This window comes from Struthio camelus, chromosome Z (assembly GCF_040807025.1).
Source record: "Struthio camelus isolate bStrCam1 chromosome Z, bStrCam1.hap1, whole genome shotgun sequence".
NCBI lineage: Eukaryota > Metazoa > Chordata > Aves > Struthioniformes > Struthionidae > Struthio > Struthio camelus.
The window spans coordinates 2,167,017-2,183,223 of NC_090982.1; the positions used below are offsets into that span (position 1 = coordinate 2,167,017).

At 35.2% G+C, this 16,207-nt stretch overlaps 1 protein-coding gene across 19 annotated transcripts in view; it reads left to right on the top strand.

Moving 5' to 3' along the window:
- The window catches only part of ZCCHC7 (zinc finger CCHC-type containing 7), a 118,846-nt gene that overhangs the window by 83,588 nt on the left and 19,051 nt on the right, over positions 1-16,207 (top strand). For all 19 annotated transcript variants that reach the window (XM_068928668.1, XM_068928670.1, XM_068928665.1 and 16 more), the window contains 2 exons: positions 1,032-1,202; positions 10,427-10,462. In XM_068928668.1, coding sequence (XP_068784769.1) covers positions 1,032-1,202; positions 10,427-10,462 — 207 coding nt within the window. The remainder of the gene's footprint in view (positions 1-1,031; positions 1,203-10,426; positions 10,463-16,207) is intronic.

Genomic DNA, 16,207 nt, shown 5'->3' on the forward strand with positions numbered 1-16,207 from the left:
TATCTTGTAAAAAACAATTTTAATATGGAAAAATTGTTTGAATTTATTTTCCACAAGGAGAGCCTAAGGAATCCAAAATCACCCTTAGCAAACGAATGGAAAGAAAACTATCTGTATAATAAACCTGGATATAAATAATGTTAAAAGCACTAGGCAGGATGAAATTAAAATCAACTTCAAGGAGTCTTAATAAATGCCAGATATTTAGGAAGTTTGTCCAGAGGTTAGAGGTTTAAAAACCCATCATTATCTTGTGAGGAAATGACAGCAGTCGCATGAGAGTCTGGATTTACCAGTCCCCACAACAAAGATTTCAAAAATCCACATCTCAGTTTCTGAGGCACTTCCTCACACTGACACTTTGGATATCATTGTAAAGAAAATTTCTCTGGGATTACAACCCACCCTGTTGAAATGTAAGGCCTGAAAGTGATGACATACTCAGTCACTGGGGAAATTGCCTCTTAACAGATACAGCTATGGCCCAAGAATAATTTTCAGCATTCTACATCTATTGCTTCATGCAGGAGGCACTTATGCTCATTGGTGTGAACCACAAGGCATGTGGCTGAGTGGTCCATAGCATAGACCATATTTACAGATCATCCCGATACACTGTATTACGTACTATACAGCTTGTTGCTATGATATGGTTGTATTTTTAAGCTTTCAAGAAATGTCATCAAAAACAGTGTCCAACATTTCTACTCTTGTGTAAAATATACCATCTAATTTAATGTTACTTTTTGCTGTATTCACTGAGCAAGTAATACAAGTGCATGCAACATTTTTAGTGCTTCCAACACAAGGTCAGAATCCAAGAAGCACAGGGAATCTGTACAGTTAGAACATCAAGTTTTACTCTGTTTAGTCTTCCTTCACTACAACTTCTTCATGAAACATAATACCTATGCAGTTCATAGTGAGAAGCAGACATTTATTTGTGGTGGTTTCTTCTTTATTTCATCCTTTGATGTTTTTTTCTTATATATATACTCACTTATCATACTTCTTTTTGTGTTTCTCCACAGAAGATTCCCCCTTGTTGTTTGTGTGCAGAAAGAGGTCATCTACAAAACACTTGCCCAGCACGGTTTTGTTTGAACTGCTGCTTGCCAGGACACTATTCTAAGGAGTGTCTTGAGAGAGCCTATTGGAATAAACACTGTAACCGCTGCGATATGAAAGGGCATTATGCGGATGTGAGTACCGTCTGTAGCAAAGAACTCATTCACTGTTATTTCTGTATCTGTCAAAACTTGAAGCTACAACAACCAAAATCTTTTTATATTTTATATTAATTTATATAGTGAATATATGTATAAACATGTATGTATATACCTATAAAATGTTATAGCTAGTACTTACATAATAGCATCACAGTTTTTGTAGATAGTAGTCCAAAGGAAAGAAACTGTGTGTTTGTAAATGTCCAGTCATTAGTTTAGTTTTGTCCAGGTTAATTTTGGTAGTTAAAAATGATCCATGACTAGTGCATGAAGAATCACCTCCTCCTGTCTGTTCTCCATGTCTTAGCCATCATACTTGATAAAAACATTTTTAAACCTTTGCAGTCTTACTCATCACCTTTAATAGAAAGATTTAAAAGCCTAACAAATGCAGTTTGGATAGTTTCAATGTATTGGTTTAAAAATAGAGAAAAAATGCAGAAAAAATATTTAATAAACGTGATATTTAGATATAACACTTTAGCCTTCTGTGTGTGTGTGTGTGTGTGTGTGAAGAACCATTAAAAATAATAGCAACAGGCACACTAGAGAATTTTCCTCATTTCTGTTGAACCAGAGGTGGTGGTAGATTAAATTTAGGAGACATGGTATGCTTCCAGCATGCCAAGCAAGAGGTAAAGAATAGCTCTGATGCTCCAGCAATCCCAGATCAGTGAGCTTTTTCACTGTGATTACATATTCATGAACCATTATGAAAATGCTATTAGAAGTTTAAGCTAATATCTAAATAGATTTGGGAAGCGTTTATAACTGTTTTGAATTTTACATTGCAAGTATACTTTATGACAGGAATGGAAATGATACTGTTTATTTCTAATGCCAGTATAGCTGAATGAAAATTTTATAAGGAAGCAGGTTTATAATCATATTTATATGCCATAGCTTAGTTTCTGCCTTCTTTTTGGTAGAGTTCTCTATTATTTATAAACATGCAAGAAAAAAGATAACGATGAAAATAGTTGTCTACCTCCATGCCCCCATGGACAGGCCCATCACATGTATACTCTTACATGTGTTACATATGTAAGTGAGAGAATTTTTTAAAATAGTGGAGCAGTTGCAGAATTGTATACTGTACCAATAACAGAATAATATATGTAGACATGTTTAATGTCGGGAACCTACTGGTGTTTCTCTTAATCCCATGACAACCGAAATGGTATTTTCTATCTTCAGTACTATCATTCAAAACCAGGTTGTTTCTACTGAGAAGATCAATGTAGCTCATGCAGATTGGGGTGGACACTGGCCCTATTGCCAGTCACTCTGCTTCCCCACTATGTCAAAGCATTGGAGAGTGAAAAGTACTTAGTGCAAATACTATTCTCCATACCTTCCCTAACAAAACAAAATTTGCTAAGTGTTAGCAAGCTTGCATCTGTATTCACGGTATATAAATGGTTCTGTCAAATGGAAACATGGAAGTGCTTTCTTTATATATGTGTGAGATACTTGTGAAAAACAGAATGTTCAGTTTTTTTCCTATCAGACACGTGATGGCTTGTTTCAGGTTGAAGAGCAAAGTGGTAGAAGGGTTTCCATTTTACAGGAGGCCCTGTAAAAAAGTTCATTTTGCTGTTGCTGTTTTGTTTACTTTTTTGGATAGCATTAAACATATTTCTGGAATTACTGAACATGTTCTCTTTTTTCAATGGCAACAGCGGTTGTGAAGTGGACGTGTTGCATGTTCAAAGTTGTCCTTGAATAAATGAATAAATAGCTTTGTCATGAAAACATACATGCAAGCACTAACATTGTTCGAGTATTCTAAGAAATGTTTTTAAAAGTCATTCAGATAAAGGGTTGTTTGGGTTTTAGTTTTGGTTTTGGTTTCAGTTTTTTTTTGCATCTGGTGGTCGTTTTGGAAGAAGCTGGGGACACTCCTGTGCTGAAACCTTACTTGGAAATCTTGCTATGTGGAGGGAGTCATCAGAGAATCTCTCTGAAATTAAAAAGACAAAATGAACACTAACCAGTTTAAAAGGACTAGATAATAGTTATACAAAAGTATAACTGAAAGGTAAAATAACCGGATTACTGAAGGTAGTATGTGACGTGTTCCTTTATATCTGATTAGTAAATGAGAGGCAAACGGAGTAAAATTTTTTAAATGGGTTCCAGGGAGATTTGGGTAATCAGGTCTTGCAGCCTGATGTCTATACTAAGAAAATCAATAGGAACAGTAATAGCAAATAAAATGGTGGAACGGATGTAAAATGTGATATACTTGGGAGGATCCAAGATGGCTTTTGTGAAAGCCCACTTCTCAGATCTCTCAAGAAGCATATGTGTAAACATGATCCAGCTGACGTAATCTACGGTTTCCAAAAGGCATTTAACAAAGTTTCTGACGTAAAGCTGTTAAGAAAACTAAACAGACATGGAATAAGAGGATAAAGCCACAAGGTTTGGATGGATAAATGTTCAGTTAAAAGGAAAAAAGTGAAGAGAAAGTCCTTGCTTGCAATGGCATTCTGGATCTCGGTGTTCAGTATATTCAAGTGTTACATGGATGAAGGTGAGCAATAGGGTGACAAGATTTGCTGAGAAGACTGAATTGTCTAGAGTAGCAAAGATGAGAGCCAACTGTGAAGAATTGCACAAGGGCTGTAATAGATGGAGGGAAAGTGCAATAAAATGGCAGGTAAATTTTATTGTCAATAAATGTAAAATGCTATGCGTGGGGAAAATATTCCCACTTGTGCATGTGAAATGATGGGCTGTGAGCTAACTGTTACCCTCCAAGACTGAAATTTTAGAGTTATGAGAGATGGTTCCATAAAAATATCAGTTCAACATTCAGAAGTTAGGAAGAAAAAAGGTCAAGTGAGGAATTATCAGGACAGCAATAGAGTCCCTGTCTTCTGCATCCTTCAGCATAAGAAATGATTGAGTTAGTTAGACCTATTCAGCCTAGAAGAGAGATGACATTTGGGATGATCTACTCTATCATCTATAAGCAGGCTGGAGACAGTGGTTAAAGATCAATTTTCAGCATTTCTTCCCATAAACAGATTTGGGTGCATGTGACAACGGCCATAGGAGCTACGTTCAGAACAGACAGGAGGAGGTGATTCTTCATGCACTAGGCAGCAGACCTGTGAAGCTTCATATCAAGAGACGTCATAGATGCTGAAAGTCTACCCAGGTTCTAGGGGAGAGTGGACCAGTTCCTGAAAGAGAAATTCACTGAAGCTTATTGAATACATTGAAACTGCAACTGAGTTTGGAAAGTCATTGAGCTGATAACAGCTGAATGTAGACGAGAACTAGGCAAAGTGTGCCGTGCCTGGCCTGTTCTTAAACTTCATGAGGCATTGGCTTATGGCCACAGTTAGAGACCATGGCAACGTGTTCTGACCTAGTATAGTAATTATAGTTTTCATCCTATGTTAACTGTTCATAATAACAGACCTACATATCTGTGCCTCTGTTAATTACAGTTGGTAGAGAATTATGAGTCCTCTACAGGGCATTTTATCAAAAATATGAAAGTGTTTTACCAAGCCTGATAATTATGACTGTTCCATATCAGTCTTCCCTTTGCAATGTTTCTGCTGTCCCTATGAACTGAAGGCAAACCATAGCTTTTGCTCTGAGCCTGATGTTAAATTTCCCCAAGGGAGGAGTTCACCAGGGTGCTCTGAAAACTCTGGTGTAGCCTTCATAGAGCAAGTTGATTTAACTGACATTGATAACTGGTTTAAAACATTTTCAGGGTAATAAATTTGTTATCCATTAGGTCTGTCAGTTTCCCTAAAAGAACCCTGAGAACTCATGGAGTTATCGTAGATTTCTAAGTCATACTGGAACCAACTATATAGAGTGTGATGTCATCTAGTAGAACATAAAAGAGGTATGTAGCAGAGTTGTTCAAAGTCTCAGGTACAGCTCTCTGGCTATATACTGCCCACCCTAGGAAAGAGCACATCACCAGTGTGCAACATCACTGCCCAGTCTTCAATATATGTATGTATATATGTGTGTGCATATGTATACCTGAATATATAGGTGTGCGCATATATATTTACATATATATGTGCTAAAAATCCCATACTGTGAACATTCTTTCTTTGCAGATTCGTTCACTGTTCAGGTAGGTGTCATGAGGCATGATGCTCAACACATCCAGTTAGTTCTCTCTCATTAAGTCTTCCTCTGGTTTTCCAGGAGTGATTAGCTTCTTTCCCAAGAGTGTTGCTCTTAATTGTCTATGAATTTTTCTTGTAGAGCCTTCCACATTAAGCTAAACCTTTTAAATTTGTTTAGGAAGAACACATTCCTTTATTGAGTCCCAGTTTATGTATTATTATATATTGTCTGTTTCAGATGGAATGAATAGGATAATACTTTGGAATATTTATGGAGTTAGTATCCAAAGCTGGACAATGCCATTGTTCTGAAGATATCCACAGAAATAATCCTTACCAGGGCTGAACACCAGAGCTCTTGTGAACCTCCACTGCTGTGAGAGTAGAAGAAAAACTTCGTAAATAGGACAGTTTGGAGCCGGAGGCAAAAATGGTAGACAGAGCAAGATTTTCCTTTAGAATGAGGGGAAGCTAGCGTACTGAAATTCTGCGGGTTACCTGACCATATTATCCTTTCAGTTAGAAGGTGATGGGCTCCTGGTCTCTAACCAGTTCTTTAACCATGCCTTATCTACTGGCACTGTTTGTGTAAAGATATGTTTGCATGTCTGCACACCGCTAGCATAGTCTTGTTAGCTACTGTATCTTCACAAAAACCGGAAGCATATCTCGGTAGGCAACTTCCTCATTTATCTTGACATCTTTTCTGACAGTTTAAACCACCTTTAGAGTGACTTCTCCCGGAAGATTTTTTTGGCCTTTGTCATTTTCAAAATGTATACTGTCAAGTGCTTACCGTTAATGATATGCCAGCATCAGAGGGATTGCATGTGACTCTACACATACTGAAGCTGAAGTGGTGAAAAGTCTGTGAGGGTTCTGCTATGGGTGCGGTGATTGGATGTTTTTCCTTCAGTTACATTGTATACTCTCATTCTTCTTTTTATTTTCCTTTTTGTTGAGTCTCTTATAAGAAAGCAATGATTTTGCCCATTTTTCCATGTGATCTCATTCCCTCAGTGGCATTCTGGTTTTTTCGTGCTTGCTCCTGAGTCAATTTCTATCTAATCGTAAGCATAAGTAAACATTATAAAGAGTCTTTGTAATCCCTGTGGTTTAAACACCTTAATTCTGTGTGAGGTGGCAGGAGAGTGTGATCATGTGAGGCTTATTATGAGGAAAGGGTCTTTACATCTCGTTGTGTAAGAATGTTTTTAAAGTAAAGCATTTTATTCTTTTTGTGGTTGTTTTTATACAAAGGTAATGAAAAGTGTTCGTTTTATTAAATCTTTTGTTTCGGTGTGGTGACTAGCATTGGGGCAGCTCCTAACAGCCGCCGCTTTGACAAAGCACCAGAGGATTCTGTTAAAAAGTTGTGTTTAGTAATTGTAGTCGTCGTGTCAGACCATAACTGACTTGGAGCTGAAGGATTTTTGTGAGATGAGTAGCTGTGCCAGCAGGGACCCAAGTCTCTTGGGCCAGCCGCGCTCTCATTAAGATTTGCCGCTAGCCGTGGTGGTGTTCGGCAAGTATGTGACGTGCATTCTGTTATTGTATGCTTGGCTTGTCAGCCTGCAGCTTTCTGACACTCACTTATGTCACTCTTTATTCAGAGAGGAAGAAGCTTTTGATAATTTGACAAGACAAGCTCTTAAACGATCTAGGTCATGGCCTTCACTGTCTGTGATTGTGAACATATTTCCTGAAAGCCCTGTCACTCATCACAGCTACATTTTCTCCCGGGGAGCCATAGGCCCGTCCTGGTCTCTTGTCAGCGCATACATTTTGGTTATTCATATACCAAATACAGTAGTGGGGTTTTTTTCTTCACTTTTGCAAATGCTAGCATGTTAGTAAGGCTAATCCTTTCTCCTGTGTTGTGTTCCCAGCAGGGTTGTGTTCAAGGGTTCTCTCTAGTACAAGGCAGACAACTGGCCAAGGGGAGCTGAAAAGGAGGAAAGGCCGCTTAGTGCTGTTTTTGTGTTTGTTCATTGTTGTGGAAATATGAGAACTGGTGGCAAGGGCCTTGTCTATTGAACACTTGAGTCTTGGTCTGCTGTCAGGGGCTGTTTAAGATTGAGTGTTTTATTTTCTTTGATGTTCACATTTGAGAATAGGGAAGTGGGAATTAAACAACAGATGCATTAAGCCGTTGTTCTCGTAAAACAATAATTAGCACCTGATAAAATTCAATATGGGTTGAAATGCACAATATACAGGCTTGATTCATCTGGTGTGGCAAACTTAGCAGGTTCATGTTTGAATAGTATGAATAATAACCATTTCAAAGTACTCCAATATGAGTTTCAATAGAAATAACATTAATTTTGAAAAAAGAGTTGTACAGAACTTAGAGAAGGCACGGAGATGTAGTTAAAGATATTGGAAAGTGTACTTTGTGAATGTTTTGTGCAGGTGTAAAGTGGTGGCACTGCTTTTAAGAGTAGGCACCTTTTATGTTCATACATCTAAATGCTAGTAAGGTCAGACTACGGGGCAGGAAATAAATGCAATTTTATTTTAATGTAGCTCATCACACTGCCATCGTACTTGTACACCATAATAGCTTTTCTTTACATGAGGGCAATTTATGGCTAAGTACTTTTAAATAAATAAGAAAAATCACAGAGGTAATTGTAGTTATATTTGGTTATGCTTTCTTCCATAGCAAATCACTTTTCTTCATTTGAGAAGCCAGTATTTGGTAGTTAATTATACTTTGTTGTTATTCCATGATAAGAGATATAGACAATAGTTCTGAGCTGATGCAAAGTAATAGAAACTCCAAGTTAAAAGCATCATTTTTAAAAGGCCATTATTTAGCAGACACCCATTGTAGACTATTGTATTCCGATTCCAAAGCTTTGTAAGTGATTATTGTGATTATGAAAAGTATTACATTGAATGACTATCTGAATGAAAAAATATGCTGGGCCAATTTTCCTTTAGCTTCCTCTTCCTGCCTCCCTTAAGTTTTCCTACAGCCTTAAAACATGCTTAAAGATGATAATAATAAAGCCTACCTTTTGATAGTATTGCTACATGGTTGGGATTGTTCCCCTTTAAGTATTTTGTTAAGAGCTCTTCCAGTCATAATTTCCTGTTCTGAGTTACAGATTTTTGCTATAACCGATACATTTTTGTGTCCAAAGCAAAAAAATACTAATCAAAAATCAAGATTTTTTTCTTTATTAAATAGCTGCTGTGTAAGTAAAGGTCATATGGCAGAGTGGCATTTTGCCAGCATATGACAACTCATTGATTGCGATTTTTCAACCATATTAGTCTGGGGACACTGTGGTAATCAAAAACTATCCAGAACTAATGTATAAATAACTGCCTGCTACTCCTGTGCTAAACCAGCAGAAGTGTTATGTACAGTCAAAGCCCTTTATGGCTTTGAGGAAGAAGGCAATGTTTTTCACAGAATTCTTTTTATTGAATGGAGAGTGTTTATATATTGCATTTGGGAATCCTGTGTGAGTGCCAAACTAGGATCCATTTTGGCAAAGGAAGAAAATCCTTTTGTTTGCATTCCAAGACAGCCTGAGTGTGTTCAAACTGTCAAATGTAGTGTTTTCCTCTCTTAGAAATGGGATTTACTTTACAGTTTCCTTATAGAAATATTAATATAAAACTTAAATATTTACATGCATTATTTGAGCAAGAGGAGATATGTAGAACCATTACACAGAGCAGATTGTAGATTTTTCTCCAGAAAATTGTGTTACTGACAGAATGAATAATAAATAATATAATTTCCATCACATCCAGGGAAAACATACTGTATATGCCGTAGGGTGACTTGTCAAAAACTCAGATTATTTTTTGAGAGATTCTGTTGGTAATATTGGTGGTTGTTGCTGTTTTTTAATTAGCATGCTCTGTCAGTATAAAAGAAGGCAAAAATTTAGGCATGAGAGAAAAAATTACTCAAAATCTTAAGAAATGTTAATAATACTAATTTGCAAGTAGTCATGACACTTCAGCATTTGAAATTAGAGCTACAACATATTAAACAGAAACCATAGAAGCCATAGAATAACTAACATTCTAACATTCTTAAAATACTAGAAACAGAGATTGGCAAACCACATTTGTAATTGTCCAAATGACTGAGAAGTTTTTTTTCCTGTCAGTGTAAATATTTTAAACAAAACTGGAACACCTCCACTGAAATAAGTGTGTACACACTCTCTCAAATGCTAAAATGGCTAAGAGACAAAGTACCAGTATAGCTTTAGCTCTTTAGGGTTTAGGGAAGAAGGGTAGCAGCAGACAGAAATATCATAAATTTTGTAAAAGTATTAAGGACCATTGAGAAAATATCCCCTATCTCATGGATCATTGACACACTCTTATTTCGTTAAAGATGTTTCACATTTTCATCTTTCCTGTCTCTTATGTATTCTTCAGGTATACTGTGAAATAGTTGTGATTGAAAATCTGCTCAGTAAAATTTTTTACAACGAATTGCACTTGCAAGTTTTTGTGCGTGTTTGGCAAGGTAAAAAAAAAAAAAAAAGAATCAAGGAAACCATTGTAAAAATAGAAACATTATAGCAATCTGTTATGCTTCTTGTTTACAACTCCTCTGACATGAGGCTACTAAGGATTATTACATGTAACAATTATATTTTGATTAGGATAGAGATATGTACAAAAATACTAAAATATTCCTATTCCTACATGAGAGGAAAGTACCCTGTGATTTAATTTCCAAAACATTATGTAATTTTAAAATGTTAGAAAATGTAGTATGTCAATTTGTTTGTGTTTGCTTTACAGTATTAATACTTATTACAGTTAAGGGCATGTTACTCTCCCCAACTTCTAACCTTTAAAGAAGAAAGGGAGAGAGAAAACTGTTACTGGCTTTCTGACAATGGCAGGGAGTGTGTTAAACCAGTGTAAAATTCAATTAAACTGTCTAGCCAGGTTTTTGAAGCTGAAATGCAGACCCTTTCAGTTAAGCTTCTTATTTTCCTGTGACCGACACCGGTGGATACTGTGTTATGCCAAAACCAACAGGCTGTAAAGCACCTTGTTTCATGCTCCTAGCTGATCAATATTTTTATTTTCCAGGCTTGCCCAGAAATATGGAGGCAGTATCACCTAACAGTAAGTAGAAACACCTTTTTTATTTTCTTCTACACCCAGCCTATTTACTCTTCTGTGAACTGCTGACCATAAAATATAGACAAGTATCTTCTGCAAGAAGATAATAAACATCTGAAGAGTTTTTGAACTGAAAAATGCCATGAAACACTGTCACTATTTTTAAAATATCTTTAGAACTTCTGATTTAGTTTTAATACTGTAGCGATTAAATGAGTGCCTTGCAGCACGCTGTCCTCTCAGTGACATTTACTGTACACATGTTAAGAAGGTTAAATTTTAACTTGAGATACATAGCTAAAGCAATAGTCCCATCTCACATATCCCAGATTTTGTTAACTAATCACTATATATGACAAAGCTTTCTTCTTAAAAGAACAAAAGAAATCTTAGTCAGAGTAGAGATGTTAATTCTAGAAATACACGTTATAAATTTTTGTAGATAATTTCTAATGGGGAAGAAGATAGTTTAACAACTTCTTTGGCCCCTATTAGTTGATCTTTAATCATTTAAACAACAAAATTAAATTTACTGAACTGTACCAGTGTAATATTAAAGCTTTTTCCTCATATGTAAAATAAAAATAAAACAAAAGCCTGATATTGAAACTTGGCACAATATTTAACTGGTTCAAGACAACCATGGATTTGTATGACAAAGCTTGAATGTATTTCTTTTTAAGACTATTATACATAAAAATGTTCTTGAAGATGAGGGGTTTTGTTCTTCAGCTGAATCTTTGCTACCAGAACTATTCAATCAGGCTTATATGTGCTTAACTGTTAAATATTAATAGTTGATGTTATGTGTTCAAGGCAAAGTAGTAAAGTTTTTCGACAACTTTCCATGCCTATTCCTTAGTGTGGATTTCTCCTATTAAGCAATAAATGTTAGATATACTTTATAATCTGTCACCTCTACTACTTCGTCCCAGTCGAATGCTCTTTTTTCTGTTTTTGCTTCTAAATTTAATTTTTATGGAAACTCTACGGTAAAAACTCTTTTTCTTATGTAATGATTTTGAAACAAAGATCTGCTTTGGAAATCCTCTGCTCTCTCTGAGCAGTTACTTTTTTCTTAAACAGGTTTGGTATATGAGCAGTAGGAGCATTCACTCATTCTTTCTGTTGGTTTTTTTAAAAATGCATGAAGGAAAAAGCTAAATCTTTTCTTTCATTATAATCCCCAAGAGTGTATGTAGAAATGATTTCTGAAATGTTTATGATTTTTGGAATCAAATAATTAGATAGGCATATTAGATACAGCAATATGATGGATTCTTTTTTTTTTGCTGGACAGCAAGATTTAATTTTAGTCTTGCTTACCATTGAAAATGCCTCAAAAAGTGAGTTACAATCAATACTTCAAAATAATTATTTTTTTTTAAGTGCAAAGGAGCTGAAACCTGATCCTTCCAAGGAGTTAGTATGCGATAGAAAATTTTAGCAGTGAATTCTGTAGAAAGTATTCTGAGTTTACACTTTACGTAGTGTGAAGCTAACAGCATTTGTCGCAACAAGCTCTGCTTAAAAGATTGAATAGTTATGAATATAAGTTTATTAATAAAAGTATCAATTTGGAGGTTTTTAGTGCATTTCAGAGACTGTTTTGAAACGTGATTAAATATAGACACACCATGCTAAATTTAGTTTCTCGTTTACTGATGAAGGAGTTTTTACTTGCAGCAAGCTGCAGATTATCTGCAAATAATCCAGATTTCTGATATGTGGGAAATACTTTGCACTTACCCGTTTTTCGCTTGGGAAAACTAATTTTGACTCAATTCAGGTTACAGTCAGATTAAGACAAAATTTGAGTGGCAAAAGACGTACTTGATATTTAAAATGGGATACCACTAGAAACTATATTATCTGAGTTGCTTACATGTTTGAGCCCCAACTTTTATTTTTCCATTTAAGTATTCTCTTTGGTAGCTAAAGCAGAAAAGAGGTAGATAGTGTTCCTTGAAGAAATCTAAATTTCTCTATACAGTAATACATATTTTATATTTTTTATAGAATTGTAACTAGAAAGTAGTTTTACTGTCATATCAGCATAGTGGTATTTCAATACAGAAATTATTTTAAAATTTCCGTAGTTTAGAACAAAAATTTCTGTATAAAGGGGGCAACTGTTTAAGGAAAAATCGTAGAGCTAAAACAGTACTATTATGGCTGTTACTTTGGTGTATAGAGTAACCTGACTATAGCATACAGGCTGAGACTAAAATGAATTTTTCCTATGCTTTAGCCATAGATTCAACCACTAGATTTAAATCGATTTTGATTTTGATCAACTGATCATGATTACCACCCATACGGGTACCTATAGGCGGAAATAAAACAATGTATTCAGGTTTGTAATAAAAGAGCACTTATATTATTTAAAAACAGCCAATACAAAGTCTATCTAAATGCTTATGCATTATTTAAAGTATTCTTAGTTAATTACTGTGAATGATTATTAAAAACAACAAGGTCTCATACTTTCTCTTTGTGAAGCTTTTGGTGATTTTATTCATTATCTAGCTCTTTCCTAAGAGATGGACTGCCATCTATTGACTCCTTGTAGCCCATGCACTGAAACATAGATGCACTAGGAACAATGACTAAATAATAAATCCATTCTGCTGTTATGGATGGTAGTCGGTTTTTGTTTACACTAGTATGGTGACAAATTTTGGCACATTGCAAACACTTTGTAATGTGGGCAGAAACGTCTTGTTCTAAACAAAATTGACTGCCACTACAAGAAATCTTATGTGCGGTTGAAATGGCAAAAAGGATTATAAGCAGATTATTTTAATTTGTTCTTTGATAGAAAAAAGATAATCGTATTGTATTCAATGAAGCTTAAATTTTAAGGCTCCATGATAATCAAAGCTTTATAACTGGATGAAGTTAGTTTCTTTAAACTTGTTCCTTCAACTCTGTTAACTAAGATTATTCTGCAAAAACCAATCAAAGTTAGCAGAACAATCCAATTCCCACTGTGTGTTAAAATAATATTTAATGACCTCTTTAAGATGGTGATTTAAAACTTCTGCAAATTAATTATTTTCATTGTACCTGCTCTCTATATATTTCTTCTTTATCATAAAAGGAAAATAACCTTTGTGAAAACCTATTTTATATTTTCCTTCATATAGATGTCTATTTGCAATAAATAGATATGTTTTTATACCAGCTTATGTTCGTCAAAGAGGCTATTATCAATTCAAAAAAAAAAAAAAACACAAGGACTTTATTTGCAGCTCTGGGATAAACCGTTTTGATCATAGCTTGATAACATGTAAATAATAAAAAATGTTGTAATTTTTTCACGGACAAGGAATTTGAAGGTATTAAAAAAACTCATTGTTCTAGGTTATTAGGAAGCTTAGCTTATAACTTTGCTTTTCTAAGTACCAGATATTCCACAAACCCAAAATAAATATGATCTTTGCTCCAAAGAAGATGCCATCCTGCCCCTATTTCCCACAGGCTCAGGATATTAGAGGTACTCATAATAGCGCTTTTTCATACTCAGAATGTTTGGCTCTTTTTAATTCTTTTTCTCTTGTCTGTTCGAATTTCAACTATTAATGTAGATATGGTTTTTAATTTTTTTTCTACTCAACTACGATCTAATTTATAGCTCTTTATTCACCAAAAAAATCAATGGAAATGCCTTTGTGATTAAGGCACCTTAGGTTTACGGTTTTCATTTGTTCAGTTTTGCAGTTTATTCTTTAAAAAAAAAAAAAAAAGGATTCCTCTGAATCTGATTTGATATCTGATTGCATACCTTGTTTCTTGCAGCAGCTCCTATTTTAAGTAAATCTTTGCATATTGGAGGAAAAAAATAAATCTACCGTAACCTAACCTCAGGTGTCTTCTGTGGAGTATATGGTTTTGAATTCTGTAAAGAAAAGCCTTTCTGAAGTTCTGGAAAATGTATAACTAAATAGTAGCACTGTCTTAAATACCAGCAACATAAGGATCTTGGTAAACTGATATTATGTTGGAGCATCTTTTAATGGAAGAAAGTTTGTTTAAATGCTGTACATACACCTGTAAATGAGACCTTGGGTCCAGACCAAGTCCCCAGCCGCCCGCTCTCCTCTCCCCCCCCCCCCCACAAGTTCTGTGGCTTTAGCAGTTTAGGTACCTGATAAAATTGATGGTAGGTATTGTGTTTTAAATGAATACTCAGCGTTTCAGCAAACCGATGACATCACTGGAAAATAAAATGGAAATTTATTTTCAATGCATAGCAATCTATGTTTTCTTTAAGGTGCAAAACTATAAACGGTGTGTTCTTTCATATGAATCTGGCGGAAGTGTAATTGATAAGTGATAATTGATAAGGGTACTGAGAAGAGATCAAAATGGCCCTCTTGATACTTTGATATAAAATAAAATATGTACTGGCTGCGTGTTTATCTTCCCATGTATGCTATGTTGTTTCATAATTCAGAGGAATTAATAATATGCAGAACTGAATATAGCAGGTTCAGCTCAAGAGCAAAATGTAGATAAAATAATCAGATAGTAAGTGTGGCAAATATTAGTTTGTTCTTCAATAAATATATAAAGATGAATGAAATTCCATTCCGATAGTGGACAGAGTACAATTGCTGGGATTTTTCTATGCTTCTTAAAATATGTGCGTATGTTAAAAAACAAATCCTGCTCTTTTTAGGTTTTTTTTTCCAGTAAGGATTGCTTGTTTTTATTAACCTCTCCATCCCCTTGTGTTAACTGTTCTGGCAGTAAGGACCCCTTCCCCCATCTCCTGTCTTCACTAGTCTCATTTATATTAAAACTCCTAGGCCAAGATGGCCACCAACAGAGTTTTACAACCATCAGAATTTTTAACTAGCAGAAGCTATCATTTAACATGCTTTTTGACAGTTTGTTAATCTTACTTTTAATCTACTTACATAAAAAAGGTGAACCAGGAACTGACTGTTTTGGGCTCTACGCGTAAAAGACATGAAGGGACAATACATCTTTTGTGTTTAAATTTTGCGCTCAGATTTCTTTGTTTGCCATTATTAAAATTTCTCATGGCTTGCCACTTTTTTTTGAAATAAAAATGTAAGCAGTGTTGTTTATAGTCAATTTAAAGTCTTTAAGAGATGACTTTCAGAAAGAGAAAATTTGAAATATGACTCTGGTGAAAAATTTGTTTTCTAGAGAGACCTTTGTAGGTTTTATGCAGGGAATGGATGGGCTTAGAAGTACTTTCAAGAAGAGATTAAACCTCACGTTAGGGTCAGGGATGGGATTGTTGCAGTGGTTTTGAACATGGCTGCAACATTAGCTCTCCTAGTCTTACATGAAGTAAGATTGCCAGACCAGTAGTTTGTCACATTTATGTCAATTTTATTGGATTTTGTCATTTGAGCAGTTTGTCTGTAGATGTTTTAAACTTATTTGTGGTAACCGTAGTAAAAATACCACTTCATTAATGCTCTAAGACAGTGTATTTTTTCATATTTGTAGTCACACAGCAGAGTCATTTCTGTCATTACTCGAGTAGCTATTGAGAGGTATCGTTTACAAGTGAAGGCAGTCCAAAATTCCTTGTGATGAGAATTCAGAACAAGGATGACTCTTCTGTGAGACTGTGGGAAAACAAGAACATCTGGAATGAGATGTCCTCACACTTGCAATAGAGGGAGAGATTGTTTTTAATACTTGGGTTGAGTAAAGATTTTCTGTTCTCTGAAAATCTGTGGTGATACCTTTAACCAGAAGAGG